Source organism: Lutra lutra, chromosome 5, assembly GCF_902655055.1.
Source record: "Lutra lutra chromosome 5, mLutLut1.2, whole genome shotgun sequence".
NCBI lineage: Eukaryota > Metazoa > Chordata > Mammalia > Carnivora > Mustelidae > Lutra > Lutra lutra.
This window is the reverse complement of record NC_062282.1, coordinates 33,044,264-33,062,923: the sequence shown is the minus strand read 5'-3', so window position 1 is coordinate 33,062,923 and position 18,660 is coordinate 33,044,264. Positions and strand designations below refer to the sequence as shown.

At 38.2% G+C, this 18,660-nt stretch overlaps 1 protein-coding gene across 4 annotated transcripts in view; it reads left to right on the top strand.

The window, feature by feature from the left end:
- The window catches only part of MROH2B (maestro heat like repeat family member 2B), a 65,124-nt gene that overhangs the window by 13,532 nt on the left and 32,932 nt on the right, over nucleotides 1-18,660 (top strand). For all 4 annotated transcript variants that reach the window (XR_007127736.1, XM_047731656.1, XM_047731657.1 and 1 more), the window contains 10 exons: nucleotides 615-728; nucleotides 2,053-2,126; nucleotides 4,781-4,903; nucleotides 5,597-5,710; nucleotides 7,193-7,349; nucleotides 7,495-7,535; nucleotides 8,354-8,495; nucleotides 9,053-9,096; nucleotides 11,353-11,460; nucleotides 15,037-15,153. Coding sequence is in view for 3 of the 4 variants with exons in the window: in XM_047731656.1 (XP_047587612.1) it covers nucleotides 615-728; nucleotides 2,053-2,126; nucleotides 4,781-4,903; nucleotides 5,597-5,710; nucleotides 7,193-7,349; nucleotides 7,495-7,535; nucleotides 8,354-8,495; nucleotides 9,053-9,096; nucleotides 11,353-11,460; nucleotides 15,037-15,153 (1,034 nt within the window). In the remaining variant the exon portion in view is untranslated. The remainder of the gene's footprint in view (nucleotides 1-614; nucleotides 729-2,052; nucleotides 2,127-4,780; nucleotides 4,904-5,596; nucleotides 5,711-7,192; nucleotides 7,350-7,494; nucleotides 7,536-8,353; nucleotides 8,496-9,052; nucleotides 9,097-11,352; nucleotides 11,461-15,036; nucleotides 15,154-18,660) is intronic.

Below are 18,660 nucleotides of genomic sequence, written 5' to 3'. Positions count from 1 at the left end.
AATATGTCATTTCTACTACTTCACTGCATTACCTTTCTATTATGTTCTAGTTATTCCCTATTATGTTCTAGTTTTTCCTACATTTCTATTCTATCCTCTGTTCTATGCCCAACCTATTACCTGCTTCACTCAACCTCTAATAGTTCAAAACCAAACCACTTTCCCCCAATCAGGCCTTTTCTCTTTCTTCCCTGCTTCCTGCCTTACCTTGTAGCTCCCCAGCTTCCCAGCTGGTGAAGCATCACTCCAGTCTCCACCTCCATGTTCACAAGTTGTCCTCCCTGTCTCCTCTCCTTTACTCATCTCATACTAAATTAGGGCCCACCCTAATAACCTCATCTTAATTTGATTCCATCTGTTTAAAAAAAAAACTAACTTCCAAATAAAGTCATATTTATACATATGAACAGATGTGGACCTAGGTATATAAATCTCTCTGAGTGACCAAACTGCTTAATTTTGTGATACTAAAGATGCAGTGATGTAATAAAATCTAGTTACCAACCAAAGAGTGACTTTGAAAATCTCCATGGAATTCTGCTTTTCCCATTCACAAGTGTTTTATCAAAGATGAAAATGAGTTCTTATGACTCCAGTATTTCTTAAACCTGCAGCCCATTCCAACCCTGCAGACCTGATGGAATTTTTTGATGAAGAAATGAGGAGTAATAATGAAACCACTCGAATGGGAATTTTGACTTTGCTAAGATCGGCTATCAATGCTGAGGGTAAGCAAAGAAATGAAGTCAGAGTGGTTTATTTTGTCCCAAGAAGCAAACTGAAGCCTTTGCATTTGCTAACTTTATCTATGTCTTTGGGGTGTTTGTAGAAGATCATATTCAAGTAAAGCTCTGTCTTTTTGGTCATCTACAATCTACTACTTTAAGATTTTATTTTATTTGAGAGGGAGCGGAAAAGAGAGTGTGAAAGCATGGGGGGGCAGAGGGAGAGGGAGAAGCAGACTCCCCACTGAGCAGGGAGCCTGATGAGGAACTCGATCCCAAGACTCTGAGCTCTTGACCTGAGCTGAAGGGAGATGCTTAACTGATTGAGGCACTCGGTGCCCCTATAATCTACTACATTTTCAGTTTCCTCTCTTCTTTTCAGTTACCTCTTCTTTCATGATATTTATGGATATATGTAGGTGAGAAGAAGTAGAATTTTTGAAAATCAAATTTAGAATTTAGAAGATCTAGTAGGCTGGCCAAGTGGCCCAATAAATAGGGGGTAGGTGGGAGGAATGCACAATATTCTAGAGATTAGTGCATTTAGAAAACAGCAGAATTTAATGAAATAGCATATTTCATTAATTCCAAGAAGGACATATTTTCATGATATTGGAATGCATCTCATAATTGATAGCATCTTTAATTATAATCAGCCACTATTAGCTTTTTTTGGTACAATATAAAATAGTGGTATCTCATAAGATTGATGGTATCTTGGATTCAATAAATTATGAGAATTCATTTTTATCCTATATTATAATAGTTCAAAAAATTAAAAAATTCAGTTATCCCTGAGATTTACTGAAGAATCAGCAGACAAGAAATATGAAATAGTCTCACAAAATTTAAAACTAATCCATGGGCGTGATGTGTTGAGTCCACTTTTGAACCTAACATTTTAAACAAGATGAAGCCTAATATAATATGGAGCAAAGAGAGCAATAAATATCTTTCAAAAATTGAAAAAGAAGAGAGGTGCCTGAGTGGCTCAGTGGGTTAAGGTCTGCCTTCAGCTCAGGTCATGATCCCAGGGTCCTTGGATCAAGCGCCATTTTGGGGGTCCCTACTCAGTGGGGAGTCTGCTTCTCCCTCCTCTTCTGCACCGGCCCCCCTGCTCATGCTCTCTCTCACACTCTCTCTCAAATAAATTAACAAAGTCTTCTAAAAAATGGAGAAGAGGGTAAGAGGAAATTGAATAGCATGAAATGTTTTGGACAAAAGACTTTGCAATTATGTGCCATAACTCTAATGGGTTTTCATCAATCCTAGAACAGACTGTACTCCTACTGAACCTGACCTCTTAATTTCTCTCCCTGTCCTTCAGAGCCCAAGTTGCGGGATCACATCACTTCAATTGAAAGAACAGTCAAAGTTGTCATGGGTGACCTCAATATAAAAGTAAGAGAAATAATGGGGACTTTGATTTTGTTGATGGTAGTTTTAGGAATTAATGAAATGGTTTTGATTCTTTAGGAGTCTACTTTAATGATGAATCACAGGCCTGTACCCCTGAAACAAATAATACATTATATGTTAATGAAAATTTTTTTTAAAAAAAGAATCTACTTTAAGATTGCTTTATAAAGAGCTCAGGGATGAATTCTAATTTTAATAGAAATCAATCTTTCCCCAAAAGATAAAGTATATCAAGGTAAAGTTCTTTTTTTTTTTTAAGATTTTATTTATTTATTTGACAGACAGAGATCACAAGTAGGCAGAGAGGCAGGCAGAGAGAGAGGAAGGGAAACAGGCTCCCTGCTGAGCAGAGAGCCCGATGCGGAACTCGATCCCAGAACCCTGAGATCATGACCTGAGCCGAAGGCAGAGGCTTAACCCACTGAGCTACCCAGGCGCCCGTCAAGGTAAAGTTCTAAAGTACATTCAGTTCAAGGGCTTCTCAGTAGAAAAAAAGATTTTTGCCCAGAGCATCACACTGCTACTCTCTTCAAATAGTTTAAAAATTGCTAATTATAAAAATAACGTATCTTCCTACAAAAAATAATAACCCCTAAGTCTGTTTTGTTTTTGTTTTTGTTTTAGCTTAGATATCTTATTTTCCAACTAGGGAAGTCTAGAGCAAATCTTGCACATATATTGCACTATATTTCCTGATTATTTGATTAAAGTAGTCCATATTAGAAAAGATATATAACTTGTACTAGAGTGAACAAAAAAATAGAAATTACTGCATTTTTTAATTAAAATCATATTTTGTTTGGATCAAAGCCCTATACAGAAACCAATGAAAAGAAGAAAATTCCCCTAAGAGACTTTTATCTGTAATGACTATAACAAAAGTTAAGCAATAAATAACAATAATTATGCTAAGTGGAATAAATCAGCCAGAGAAAGACAAATATATGATTTCACTCATATGTGGAATTTGAGAAACAAAACAGGTGAACACAGGGGAAAGAAAAGAGAGAGAAGCAAACCATAAAACAGACTCTTAAGGATAGAGAACAAACTGAGGGTTGCTGGCAGACAGGTGGGTGGGGGATGGGTTAAATAGGTGATGGTCATTAAGAAGGGCACGAGGCATTATATGTAAGTGATGAATCACTAAATTCTACTCCTGACACTAATATTATACTATATGTTAACTAACTAGAATTTAAATTAAAAATTGAAACAAAAATAAATATATAAGACATAATAAATTTTTTAAATTAAAAATTTTTAAAACAATGATGTAATTATAGATAAAAGCTCAGCCCAGGAAGTGGCCAAGCCAATCAAAAAATGACTAAGAGTTTAGGGTAAAATGAAAGAGGACAGAAACTTTAAGGAAGTCTAACTCCCCAAGCAAAAATAGAGAATTATAACTTTTTTTCCCCCTCATTTAGGTAGACTACTGGTGTATTTATGCTATTTACTACCTTGTGGCCCTACCTCCCTATTCAAAATTATTCTTTTTTTCTAACTCTCCATTATAAGACCCTTTCAGTAAAGAATTAGATCTGAGGGGCACCTGGGTGGCTCAGTGGGTTAGGCTCTGCCTTCGGCTCAGGTCATGATCTCAGGGTCCTGGGATTGAGCCCCGCATCAGGCTCTCTGCTCAACAGGGAGCCTGCTTCCCACCCCCACCCCACCTCCACCTGCCTTTCTGCCTGCTTGTGATCTCTGTCAAATAAATAAATAAAATCTTAAAAAAAAAAAAAAAAAGAGGGGCGCCTGGGTGGCTCAGTGGGTTAGAGCCTCTGCCTTCGGCTCGGGTCGTGGTCCCAGTGTCCTGGGATCGAGCCCCGTGTCGGGCTTTCTGCTCGGCGGGGAGCCTGCCTCCTCCTCTCTCTCTCTCTGCCTGCCTCTCTGTCTACTTGTGATCTCTATCTGTCAAATAAATAAATAAAATCTTAAAAAAAAAAGAATTAGATCTGAGTTTTCTATCCTCCAATAAACAAATTTAATTATTTAAAAATTATAGTACAGGTTCATAATCCCTTGTTCTAAACCCTGGAGCCAGGTATATTTCAGAATTCACAACCTTCCTGATTTTAGAAAGACATTACTGTGACTGTAGCCACAATCAAACTCATTAATATCTCTGCAAGAAAATACGTGCAGATCTACACTACATAGATTAAGTAAAGACTACAAACAGTTTTAAAATAGTTGAGTTGGGTTTTGCCACCTAATGAGTTAGGGCCAGACTCAAGAAACAAAATTCCAGCATCCAGAGTTTTTTGGGTTTTGAAATTGTAGATAACGGATTATAGATGTGCAGTTCATTGTGCTATTGTTCATTGAGAATTTTAAAAGCAAGACAGTGTTTTAGTCCATAATACCAACATTTCATAACGTACCGTAACAGAACATATGTCTTAGGAGCAAAGGAGAATAATTTTTGGTTAAAGAAGGCATTTCCTGTAATCCTTAAGTCATAAGCTATAGCTGGTTTCCTGCTCCATCTATGTAGAGTCCCACCATTCAACGGATACTCCTTTTTGGGAAGGTTCTCACAAATGATCCATGAAGGTTAAAGAATAGGAGAAGCTAAATTATTGTTCTGCCCAATGCAATAAAATGCTGCAAATGCATTTTTTTGATTCTAGGTGAGGAATTCCACTCTCCTCCTCATTCAAACCATGTGTGAGAAATGCTTCATTGAAGCCCGGGAAGGATGGCCACTGATTGATTATATCTTCTCCCAGTTTGCCATGTCCAACAAGAACCTGGTATGAAGAGGGTGCAGCTTTGAAAGCTACCCTGTAACAAGGGCAGTTAACTAGTACTCAATTCAATGACTAATTTAGAAGTTATATTTCAGTCTTATCACTTTTATCAATAAATTTTTCAGCCTCTAGCCTTCTGAGTTCTCTTTCACTGGTATCACTTACAGCTTATGATAAATTCGAGGTAGGTGAAATCATGGTTTTTCCCAGAGGAGGCAATCTATCCTCAAAGGCTTGAGACAGGGGTGGAGAAAGTGAATTACTTCAGAGAAAACAGAAGACAACCATACTTGCCAAATGGGGGTTAACTTTCTAAAAAGCATGTACGTAAGATGGGGGATCTTAGTAAGTCCATGATAGCCGAAATCACAGTCTGCTCCACTAAGAGGCTGTGTCTTTGAAAATTTTGCACCCGAGACAATAGCAAAGGCCTGAGAGAGAGAGGGAATGTCTGTAGTTCGAGGACCGTCACAATTTTGGCTTTTCTGCTTTATCCAGCAGTGTCTGCTCTAACCAATTCCTCCAAGGTGCACTTTAAAACAGAAGTTAAGTACTGAAGACCAAAACTGCTGGATTCCATGAGCCCCTTGAGTGGCTGTATTGTCCTCCCCAGAGTCTGAGAGCACATCCAAGTAAGGTCAGAGGGAACCAGCAGGAAGAATTATTAACAGGTCTCCTGTTTCATCTTTCTTGAAGGAAAAACCAATGAAACCTAACTCCCTTGAGGTTGAAAAGGGAGAGGAATCTGTCCGGGAAACTAGCCTTGAGGTCTTAAAAACCCTAGACCCACTGGTCATTGGAATGCCCCAGGTAAGTGGTCTTCTGTCACGACTGACAGTTACTTTGATCATCTCTCTAAAGCTCTGCCCATTTAGGAGTAAAGACATGAATTTGTCCTTCTTGTGCTGTCATCAGCTTTTTGATGCTCTGATGCAATGAAGTACATTGCAATGCTCAGTGCCCAGAATAGAGTAGTTCCTCAAAAGCACCTCTTATTCCCCTAGCATACCTAGACATATCGTCAAGTGGTGAGTGGAGATTCTAATTCAGTGAATGCTAAACTTTCCCCATTCATCTGGGAAGGTGTTGAAAGCACACATTCTCGGGCCACAGCTGACACTTGAAAATAATCTATACCTTAATGGGAGGAGCCTTGGAATCTGCATTTTTCTTAAGCAAAATAACCTGAGAAAGGATTAAATGGCCAGAAATGCATGGCATGGACAAGAGACAAGCAACAGACCAGTTTAAGTGGATCAGAGGCTTCATCTAGGAGGGCATTTTAAGGTGTGATTCTTGGATTATCTAAGGTATTAATTTAAAATGCAGATGTCCAGGCCATATCCCACATCTACTGAATCAGCATTCTGTGCATAGGGCCCATGGATCTGCATGCAAACACGTCCCAATATATCTGCTGCGTACTAAAGTTTGAAACATTTCCATGTAAAAGCAAATGATGAAAAGAAGTGTAGGACCAGACTCCTGTGGGCCTGAAATGCCAAATTCCTACCTTGTGACTGATGAGTCATTCAAAATGTTAAGCAAGTGCTATATATAAATATAAAATAACTGTGAGAGATCAGTGGATTTACATAGGAGCAGACTAAAAGCAAAGAGAGTGAGCACGAGATCAGATGTAACTCCCAGGAACTGAGCAGAGTCATGAGAGTAGGAAGGAAATATGGAAGGGCATGGAAGATCTTATAATGAAAAAAAAGACAGGGCTTGGTAATTAAATTTGGATGGCAAGACAAAGGGAAGGGTCCATGTTGAGCCCAAGGTTTCCACGAAGACAAGGGAGTTTTCCAGAGAATATGAAATGGACTGACTAAAGAAACCAAGTGTTGCCAGAACTCCAGAGCAATAAGGTCAGCACCTAGAGCAGCCCATTCACTATCCATTCCCAGTCATTCTCTCTGAGCAACACACTCCAGTCTTGGGGTTTGGAGACATACATGGCTTATTTTGGGTTGCCACACTGACAAAGGGCTTGGTGACCCTTGGTGAGTGGAGCCCAGGTGTACTAGACTTCCTTCCTGCACTGCCTAGAACACTTCTTCACAAGGAAGAATTGTCCTGCCCCAAATTCCAGCAGCAAACCCATGCAGACATGCTGAGTAACACTCACTACAACCAGCACCTGAACATGAATGTGAACATGAATGCAGAGATTTCATCTTGATTTGGCCTGAAGAGCAAAAAAATAACAGGTGAGAGAACATGCTCTTCATCAGAGGGAGAAATCATGGACAAATCCGAAATCTTTGCATCTTGCCTTGTTTTCCCCAGGTGCTGTGGCCAAGAGTCCTGACTTTTGTAATTCCTGCTGAATATACAGGAACTCTGGACTACCTGTTTAATATCATCAGAAGCTTGATTATGGCAGAAGAGAGGAAGAAGAATGATGCCAAGGAGTCAACAGCACTTGTCATCTCCACCGGAGCTGGTGTGTGCATTCAAAAACAAAGCAAAACACTTCTTTTATGAAAGGCTCATTTCCAGAATGGCTACAGTGCTTTGCTTATATACCCAACCCCAATATGAATTCTTTAGCCCCCACAGCAATAATGGAAATCACTTTCTCTTTCCAGTGAAACTTCCTTCGCCCCAGCAGCTCTTGGCCAGACTTCTGGTGAGTGAGTTATGAATAACTAATATGGGATAAATTTAGGCCAATATAGATCATTCAGTTCTAAATAAATATCAATAAAAATTACACAGCAAGTCCAAACCAAAAGAAACACTAAAATGGCATAATAAATGTCCTGCTACACTAATGACACTCATTAAGATTATTGGCAAAATTATCTTCTCACTCTGAAATGCTCGTTAAACTTAATTTATTATTTTAAAATAAGCATAGACTGAATTTGATCTCCAAGTACCATTCAAATAAATTCCACATTTATTATTTAGATTTCCTTCTTTCCTTTTCCCTCCCATGTGTAGCATTTGCTCAGATAACCATTTCCACGAGTCTTTATTTGATCAATAAATGTATCTAAGTGTTGGTACCTTCTATTTATTTTTGGTTGATGGTTTCTATATATTTTTCCCCTTTATCCTCAGATGCAAATTGGAGGGGGAGGTTGTTTAAGTATTAGCTTTGCTCTAAAATAAGAAATAGGGGGCGCCTGGGTGGCTCAGTGGGTTAAAGCCTCTGCCTTCGGCTCAGGTCATGATCTCAGGGTCCTGGGATGGAGCCCTGCATCAGGCTCTCTGCTCAGCGGGGAGCCTGCTTCGCCCCCCCGCCCACCTACATGTGATCTCTGTCTGTCAAATAAATAAATAAAACCTTTAAAAAAATAAGTAAGAAATAGACTGATGTTTGGTTGAAAGATGGTCTAATGTAGGCATCTAAGGGCATCCAGGACAGTGATAAAAGGAAAAGGCAGGTGGACCTTTTAAATACCCCTGCAGTTGATTAACTTTTTATCTTCCATTTTTCAGGTAATATCTATGCTTGCCAGTTCAGGGAAATTACGTGGGGCTGGTGCAATAGGACTTTTGAAGATACTGCCTGAGATAATTCACCCCAAGTTGGTAAACCTGTGGAAAACACGCTTTCCTGAGCTCCTGCAGCCTCTGGAAGGTACAAGGGAGTGGAATCAGGGCTTTATCGAAAGAGGCAAAAACATAAAGAAATGAGGCACCACTTCTCTGCCTGACGTTCATTTGAGGCGATTAAAACAATGAACTTGATGTGCAAAGTAGACAGCTATATTTTTTCCTTGATTCCTTATGTTCTAATTCTCTACCACATACTTGTACTACAGGAGGATCCAGTGGGTAATATTCTTAGCAGAAACATTTACTTTTGCTCTGGTCTTTTTCTTCTATTTAGACAAACTCCCTTTTGGTATTGTTCTAAAAAGTCTTACTATTTATGTTAGAAAATTAAAATATGCTCATTACAGTAGTTACTGTTGAAGTAACCAAAAAAAAACCTAGATTTGTAACATGGACCGAAGACTTTTTCCTGTCTGATTAGCACTTGAAGTTGGCAACATAGTAAATTTCATCTGAAATAGTCATCCTCTGTAAAGCTTAAAGTGGGGCTTCAGCATTCATTGGGGACCTGGCAAGGGAGAAACAGAGTCCTGACTTTATTTTCTATTTCTATTTTCTGTTTTTAATTTCTATTTCTAGGAAAGAACACTAGCATCGTGCTATGGGAAACCATGCTGCTTCAGGTAAGGGTAGCGTCTAGACTAATTGTTGATGATGGGAAGATAAAAATCAGCTAGAGTCATGCATCTTAACTAAAAAGATCCAGATACCCAAGGGCAGTAAACAACGTTTCTTTTCCTTAGGAAAAGGACTAGAATGTTAGAAGTGATTGCTTAAGAATTACAGTCTCTACATCACCATAATTTGAACAATAATCTTTAGTCTTCGATTTGGTTAAGAGTTAAGATAGTATTGAAGATTTTAGGGTGCCTGGGTGGCTCAGTGGATTAAGCCTCTGCCTTTGCTTAGGTCATGATCTCAGGGTTCTGGGATCGAGCCCCACATCAGGCTCTCTGCTCAGCAGGGAGCCTGCTTCCCCCTCTCTCTCTGCTTGCCTCTCTGCCTAGTTGTGATCTCTCTCTCTCTCTCTCTCTCTCTCTGTCAAATAAATTAATAAAAATCTTTTTTAAAAAAGATAGTATTGAAGATTTCACTTACTCATATTTTTCCCTGTATCTATCTTAAATCTTCTCTAATTTCCAGTTTTTCCTCTCCTTATAATTGCATTCTTTTACCATTTAAACACAAATTGACATCATTTCCACTTCTGTGCTTCTAAATACAACTCTGTTTCCTCACCTTTCTGCTTCTCGCTGTGTTTTTTCCTGATTTCTAAAAACCAAAGAGCCACATTAGACCATTTTTCTGGGAAAAAAATCCATAAAATTTCTGGACTTTGGCAACCAGTTTGCAACCAGTTACAAAGATCCAAAATCCCCAAAATGGTAAAGTGCAAGTAGGAGCTGGGCATTGGCTCTACAGAGAGGATTTTGATTTCAGGAGACTACAGGAGGTCAAGGAGCCCACAGAAAGGGATCTTTTAACCTAGCATGGTCTCAGTTCATAAGCTGTTTACATAGAAATTTACTATGGCTTCTTAAAAATGTCAAGTTTTAGTGACCTTTCCTCATCACCTCCATGTTCCATTACTGCCCCTTCTAGAATCAGAGTCTCTAAGATGGTTTCCTGAGAACTGGTGTGTTTTAAAGACTCCCACAAATGATTCTTACCCAATATGAGATTTGAAAGTAGCTGCTCTACTTTCCTGGTCTTTAATTCTAGGATCTACCTCTCCTCCTGTATTCATGCTTCTTTTATCATCCCCCTTCTCTTCCTCAAAATTCCTACCTTATTTTCCCCAGTTACCATTTTAAAGTAACTATTCCAACTAGGTAGGAAAGTTTTCTCTCTAGAGGGAAGCCTTGAGAACATTCTTTTCCCTCTTCCAATCTTGAGTGTATTTCTATTTAGCCTTCTCCCAAAACTGTTTGCATGTACCTCCTTCTCTCAGACTTCCAAGGCTGTTTAATTTCTTCTCTTCAAAGGGCCCACTCACTGAATGAGCTCCTAAGAGAATACCTAGAAATCTTCATGGGCTTTGACACCAAAAGTCCTTTTCTAAACTTAAAGTTGGGAAAATACAGGAGAAATAAAGGACTTCAGAAATTGCAATGGATTTTGTCTTCCAAAAAGACAAAAACACCTTTTTATGAATTGTTCAGTGAAGAAGGAAATAGGTTCAGATGGCTGACTGAGGCCTTGGCTCAGAACAATTGGTGAAACTAGGAATGTTTAGTTACTAGAGTCGAAGTTAGCAAAATGTACTTGCACATTTAATTGGTTCTTCGAGGCATTTTAACTTTTTATTCCAAAAATGTCCTTTCTTTTTCTTTTAGTGTGTAGTAAAACAAACTAACATTGACAAATAAAGCTTTTCCAAATCTGTTTAAAACTTGAAAAATGTTAACTTCAATTTAAGTTTCAAAGTGGATTAATTTCTATTTTAAGACTTTGGGTAATTTTTTATAAGAGGAAAAAGGAAGGCACTTACACGGAGTTCGTTCCACCTTCTGAATAACTTGTTCTTACTGGAAATTCAGAACATAACAGCATATAGCTATTAAAATAAATAAAGAAAAGGGCGCCTAGCTGGCTCAGTTGGAGGAGAATGTGACTCTTGATCTCAGGGTTGTGAGTTCAAGCCCTACATTGTGTGTAGAGATTACTAAAAATAAATAAATAAATAAACTTATAAAATAAGAGGGTAAGTTCCCTCTTACTTAATAAGAAGGGAAATAATGAGGTTTTTTTTTTTTAATGGGAAAAGGAATAATCTCATTTACTATATATTTATACCTAAAAAATTAAGGTAACAGGAAAGTACTAAGAAAGCACACTAAGCGGTTGTATTCATATCTAACTTCCACTTCCTGCAACAGTTACTCAAAGAATCTTTATGGAAGATCAGTGATGTAGCTTGGACCATTCAACTGAGTCGAGATTTTAAGGAGCAAATGGGCAGTTACAGCAACACCTCCCTTGAGAAGGTTGGTTTTTCAACTAAGGGACTTACTTTCTACCTTATCACCTAACATAGCTGCTCAACTTCCAATTTGTCTACCACCAAAAAGAAGGAGAAATCACTAGAAAAAAAAAATGCTACCTTCTCTTCACCTCGCATTTAACCAAAAATTACTCATAGGACGGCACCTGTCTACAAGGAAACCTGAGTAATATAGTGCCTTTAAGATAGATATGTACCTGGCTGAAATTCAGGTGTTCTGTTTTAGCGAAGGGAGAAAAGTAGATAATGAAGACCAATAGTGGTACCTGTCACAGCACTGGTTTAATGTCAGTTTATTATTTTTTTTAAGATTTTATTTATTTATTTGACAGACAGAGATCACAAGTAGGCAGAGAGGCAGGCAGAGAGAGAGAGAGAGAGGGAGAGGAGGAAGCAGGCTCCCAGCTGAGCAGAGAGCTAATTCGGGGCTCGATTCCAGGACCCTGAGATCATGACCTGAGCCGAAGGCAGAGGCTTAACCCACTGAGCCACTCAGGCACCCCTAATGCCAGTTTATATCTTGGTTTCCACTGGGCCAGTTTTGTGATGCTGGCTACAAGAAACAATCTACTACAAATTAACAAAAACTGAGAGTTAAAAGAATGCTCAAAGGCCAGCTGTCTCCTTCCTCTGTCCCCAGATGGCTTCTACCTAACCCTCTGCATTGGAGCCATTCATTCTAAAAGGGGTTTGAATCCAGCTTCTGCGGTTTACTATGTATGTAAGTGTAAGAAAGTTACTTAACCTCTCTGGAGCCTCAGTATATTCATCTAAAATGGAAATTATACCAGGCTCTGAGGATTGAGGTGATATAAGGTTTCAAAAAGATAAAGTATATAAAGTCCCTAGTGAAGTAAGTACCTGGCTGAAGACTTGTGCTCAATAAGGAGTAGATCAATGTTATAAGTATGGTTCTAACAGTTCTCATTTTTTTTCCTGGAAAAATATTTCCTAACTCATCAGATCTAGTATTAAGTGTCTGTTCTAACAAATTATTTATTATCAACTTTCAACTCTCCTATGCAATATTCAAAATTCCTCTCACTGGTTGATTCTCTAATTTGGTAGAGTACTGATTCTCCACATGGTCTATCAAGCCTACAGACATGCTCTTCAAGAGGATTTGGTGAGCAATGCCTCATCGTCTCATATACAAACTAGACTCGTGCATCTCATGTAATACCATCTGTCCAACAGCTTCCAGATTCCCGAGATGGGTCCAAAGTCATGTTGATATGGATAGGCAGAGCAATTCAAGCAGTGAGCTGCTTAAATGATTTTCAGTCATTATACTTAACAACGGGAAAGTAAGAGTATGCCAGTTAACTCTAGCTGCATAGCAAACTACCCCTAGGGGCTTAAAGCAATAGCTACCTACTTGGTTTCTAAGTCCACAGGCTGACAGTGTGGGCTGAACTCAGCTGGGCAGCCATATGGTCTCAACTACTCCCACTGGCATATACTGGGGATTGGCTGGTCTGCCATGATCTCAACTAGGTCAACTTGTTTCTGTTCCTTGTGGTCTCTCCTCCTCCAGTTGGCCAGCCCAGGCTTGCTCTCATGGTTGTGGCCGTGAAGTATACAAGGTCTTTTGAGGTCTAGGTTCAGAAGAGGCACACTGTTACTTCTGCCACTTCCTGTGGGCCAGAGCAAATCACCAGGCCAACCCAGACTGGAGGAGTGGCAAAATAGACTATACTAATAGGAGGAGCTGCAAACTCTCACAGTAAGGAGGCATGGATAGAGGTGAGATAGAAAGGCTCTGGCTGTTTTTGCAATTGACCACATTTTTTCCCAGTTCTGGGTTCCTGATTTCTGGAATTCCTCTCCAAGTCTCAAAGGAAGAATGCACGATACACTGAATCTGACCACCATCAGCAGAGAAGCAACAGCTCATCAGTACGGGGGAAGGGGAGGCCCTGAGGCCAACTCTTTACACAAAATTCCCCTTCATAACACTGGGTTTTTTTCCTGCAACATAGGACTTTTCCAGACTCTCTCTTGTACTTCCTCCAAGGTGGAGTTAAACAAGACTCTAGCAGCTTTAACCCTAATTAATATTTACTCCTGTGCAGTACACAGTTTTTCTCATCATAGTTTACATTGTCATGGGGGCTTTTTGCCTGGAAATCCAAGAGCGCAATGGGTGCTGCCTCATCAGGTTCTTACCCGGGCAGTTGTTCCTCCTATTCTGTTACCTCATGCACACCGCTCACCCCTAGCTGCACTGATCTGTACAATTTCTCCTGAATGGACTAACTGAACTCTACTGGTTGCTACCAGGTTTTCCTTTCCTCCTGTGCCATAGATTCCTTCTGATCCATAATGACCACTTCAATCACTACAATCCTTCAGGCCCTGCAGAGTCCTTGAAATAAACCTGCAACTGGCCAGTTTTTTCTCCTGTGTGTGACCAGATGGACATTTTAAATAAGGAGATGACAATCTGATATTATACAGCTACAAATGATTTGAGTCCTAGAAAACAAATTAGGACTTCATGACCTCATTTTTCTAGCCATATGGCAAGTATCTTCTCTTGTGAATATTTTCCTTGTATCTTACTTCCACAAGACTACAGATCTGTTCTATATGTAACACACACATGTATACACACATGTACATACACGTATTCACATCCAGGCATATGTTGTGGTGTTCAAACAGATGCCACTCTTATGCTACCCCGTTCCCTCAGCCTTACTTCTAAATCTTGTATGGCTTGTAATGAAAGAGAAGAGGAAGCCATGTCTGTTCTGCTCACCTTTTCTCCATCTGGACATTACAGAGGTAACCATATTAGGGCTTGTGTAATGAATCCAATATTCTCACCAACTCTAAGGGATGTGGAAGCCACAGAATGATTTCCCACATACTCTCTTGTCAGTGTTCTTTCATTGAGAGTTTTCCTTCCCTGATTCACTCAGAGTCCCTTACTAAAGACACAACATGTATGTAAAAGTTCCTGTATGGCATTTCTCCTTCACCTGAACACCATGCTATAGCACTTCTGGACAACTCACCCTACTCCTGAGAGAGAGATAATAGTAGAGATGGCAAAGTATTATTTTCAAAACTATTATAGGTTAAATTTCCTAAATAAAATAAGTTGATATACTTCGGAGGTTGAGAATATCTGATGACATCATCTTCAAATAATCTTATTTTCATTCATATATGCATCTAAAATCATTTGTTGAACATTTATTAGCTACCAGGGACTATACACTGAGAGTGACCATAAGACCCTCTGTTATGGAGAACTGAAATGCTGAGCACAAAGACAAACAAGAAAATTGAATGTTACAATAAAGAGTAAAAGGTATTATCATGGCTCAGCACAAGGCCTAGAGGAATAGGAAAGAGCACTGGTAAGGACAGTCTTGCTGGGGAGGGGGGGATGGGGAGAAAACACTTTCAGCAAGAGAATACTAGAAGTACATGTTTATTAAGTAGCTAAATTTCCTTCCTTTGGATGACTGTTTTAACACTTTCCACTTTTCATTGGAGTTTTTCTTTCCAATCTTTAACATGCTGTTGCTTATCTTTTGTCTTTTAGAAATTCCTTTGGAAAGCCTTGGGAACCACCTTAGCATCCTGCCAAGATATAGACTTTGTAAGCTCACAGGTTAAGGAATTTCTGATTGCTCCCAACCAACTGGGGGATCAGCGACAGGTGGGACCCCTTTCTCTCAATGTCCTCTTATGAAAATGGCAATTAATTCCATCTGGAAAGCCACTGGCAGGTCTTATGACAATGTCTTACTTACCAAGAATTCATGGATACATTCAAAATAATCAAACAGAATTTGTCAGAAAAGTGGTGCTTCCCTGTTTAAATATCAATGCTTCATTATCTTTTTATTTTAATTCCAGAATATTTATCATACAGTGTTATATTAGTTTCAAGTGTATAACGTAGTGCTCATCGTGATGTGTACTCTTAAACCCCTTTACCTATGGAACCACAAAAGACCCCAAACAGCCAAAGCAATCTTGAAAAAGAAAAGCAAAGCTGGAGGTATCACAATTTTCAGACTTAGTTATATTATAAAGCTGTAATGATCAAGACAGTAGGGTATTGGCACAAAAATAGACCAGACACACATCAATAGAACAGAATTGACTACCCACAATTATATGATCTATTAATCTTTGACAAAGAAGAAAAAATATCAAATGGAAAAAAGACAGTTTCTTGAACAAATGGTGTTGGGAAAACTGGACAGCAACATGCAAAAGAATAAAAGTGGACCATTTTTTTTACACCATACACAAAATAAATTCAAAATGGGATTAAAGACCTAAATGTGAGACAGGAAACCATTAAAATCCTAGGAGAGAACACAACCAGTAACCGCTTTGACATCAGCTGTAGAAACTTCTTACCAGATATGCCTCCTGAGGCAAGGGCAACAAATGCAAAAATACACTTTAGGGCTTCATCAGAATGAAAAGCTTCTGCACAGTGAAGGGAACAGTCAACAAAACTAAAAAGCAATCTACAGAATGGGAGAAGATATTTGCAAATAACATATCTGGTAAAGGATTAGTATCCAAAATATATAAAGAACTTACAGAACTCAACACCCCAAAACGCAAATAATCCAGTTACAAAATGGGCAGAAGACATGAATAGACATTTTTTCAAAGAGGACATAGAGATGGCCAGCTTCCCCTCTGGTAGCCTTTAGTTTGTTCTCTATAGTGAAGAGTCTGTTTTTTGGTTTGTCTCTCTCTCTCCCTCTCTCTCTCTCTCTCCCTCTCTCTTTTTTCCCCTTGGTTCATTTGTTCATTTGTTTTGTTTTGCTTCTTAAGTTCTACATATGAGTGAAAAGATATGGTGTTTATCTTTCTCTGACTGACTTATTTCACTTAGTATTATACTTTCTAGCTCCATCCATGTTGTTGCAAATTTGCAAGATTTCATTCTTTTTTATGGCTGAGTAATATTTCATTATATATATGTATGTATATATATATATATTTTTTCCCCCCACAACTTCTTTATCCATTCACCTACCAATGGACACTTGGGCTGCTTCCATAATTTAGCTATTATAGATACAGCTGCTATAAACATAAGGGTGCATATATCCTTTCAAATTAGTGTTTTTGTATTCTTTGGAAAAATACCCAGTAGTGCAATTAGTGGATCATAGGGTAGTTCTGTTTTCCTTTTTTTTTTAATTGATTTAGACATGTATTGATCACAGCATTATTTATTATGGTGGAAGTGTCCAACAGTGGGGGGATGGTTATAATAAATATGGTGTATCATCCATGAAATACTACACAATCATAAGTCATGTTTTTGAAAATTATTTAGCAATATGGAAAAGTGCTTTTAATATTAAGTCAAAAACATGAAGATACAAAGCTGAATATAGAAAGTGATCCTAATTTTTATAATTATAAAAACTGGAAGGAAATATGCCAAAATATTAAATAGTCATTATGTTTGGGTGGAAGATTCTGGATGATTTTGGTTTTTTATTAATTTTCTTTGATTTATATTTTCCAAATTCTATATCTGAATATATGTGGGTGGGGAGGAGTTGGGAAGAGTTAAAATGTTTTGCTTTCCAGACATTTTTTATCAAGCAATGGGTTCTGTTTGATGTTAATGTGAAGAGTTTTCAGGAACCAACTTCTGTATCCAACTCTAATTGGATAATGATTCTTTGCTAAGAGTGCAATAGAGTGTATCTACTGTGAAACTATATTCAGAAAAGGACTATTTGTTATCTTTGATATCATTGATGGATGGATTTTAGCAGAAGTTCTGACTTCTTACTTTTTACTTAGTATGTTATTATTTTTTTCTCTTTTTTTTCTTTTCAAGTTTTTAATTTAAATTCTAGTTGGTTAACACATGTGGTAAAATTGGTTTCAGGTGTAGAATTTAGTGATTAATCACTTACATGTAACACCCAATACTCATCACAATACTCATTTAGCCCATCCCCTACCTACCTCCCTCCATCAACCCTCAGTTTGTTCTCTATCATTAAGAGTCTCTTATGATTTGGTTCCCTCTCTCTTTTTCTTCCTTCTCATATGTTCATCTGTTTTATTTCTTGAATTCCATATATGAGTGAAATCATATGGTATTTGTCTTTTTCTGATGGACTTATTTCACTTAGCATAATACACTCTAGTTCCATCCACAGCATTGCAAACGGGAAGATTTCATTCTTTCTGTGGTTAAGTAAATATTATAATACATCTTCTTTATCCATTCATCAGTCAATGGACATTTGGGCTCTTTCCATATAACTTAGCTACTGTTGATAATGCTGCTATAAACATCAGAGTGGTGTGTCCCTTCAAATCTATGTTTTTGTGTCCTTTGGGTAAATACCCAGTAGTGCAATTGCTGGGTCATGGGGTACTTCTATTTTTAACCTTTTGAGGAAACTCCATACTGTTTTTCAGAGTAACTGCACCAATTGCATTCCCATCAACGGTGTAAGAGGGTTCCCCTTTCTCCACATTCTTGCCAACTCTTGTTTCTTATGGTTGTGATTTTTGCCATCTGATAGGTGTGAGGTGGTATCACATTGTAGTTTTGATTTGCACTTCCCTGACTATTGATGAGTGATGTTGAACATCGTTTCATGTGTCTGTTGACGATCTGTATGTCTTCTTTGCAGAAATGTCTGTTTTTTGCCCATTTTTAATTGGATATCTGTTTTTTGGTTGTTGAGTTTATAAGTTCCTTATATATTTTGAATAATAACCCCTTATCAGATATGTCATTCGCTAATAACTTCTCCCATTCTGTGGTTTGTCTCTTAGTTTTATTGATGCTTTCCTTTGTTGTGCAGAAATTTTTATTTTTATGTAGTCCTAATAGTTTATTTTTGCATTTGTTTCCCTTACCTCGGGAGGCATAGGCAGAAAATGTTGCTAAGGCCAATATCAGAGAAATTATTGCCTTTGCTCTTTTTTTCTAGGATTTTTATAGTTTCAAGACCCACATTTAAGTCTTTAATCCATCTTGGGTTATTTTTGTGTATGGTGTAAGAAAGTGGTCCAGTTTCATTCTTTTATATGTAGCTTTCTAGTTGTTCCAGCACCATTCTTGCCTCCTTTGTCAAAAGATTAATTGACCTTATAATTATGTCCCTATTTGTATATATTTGTGCCAATACCATACTGTTTGATTACTACAGCTTTG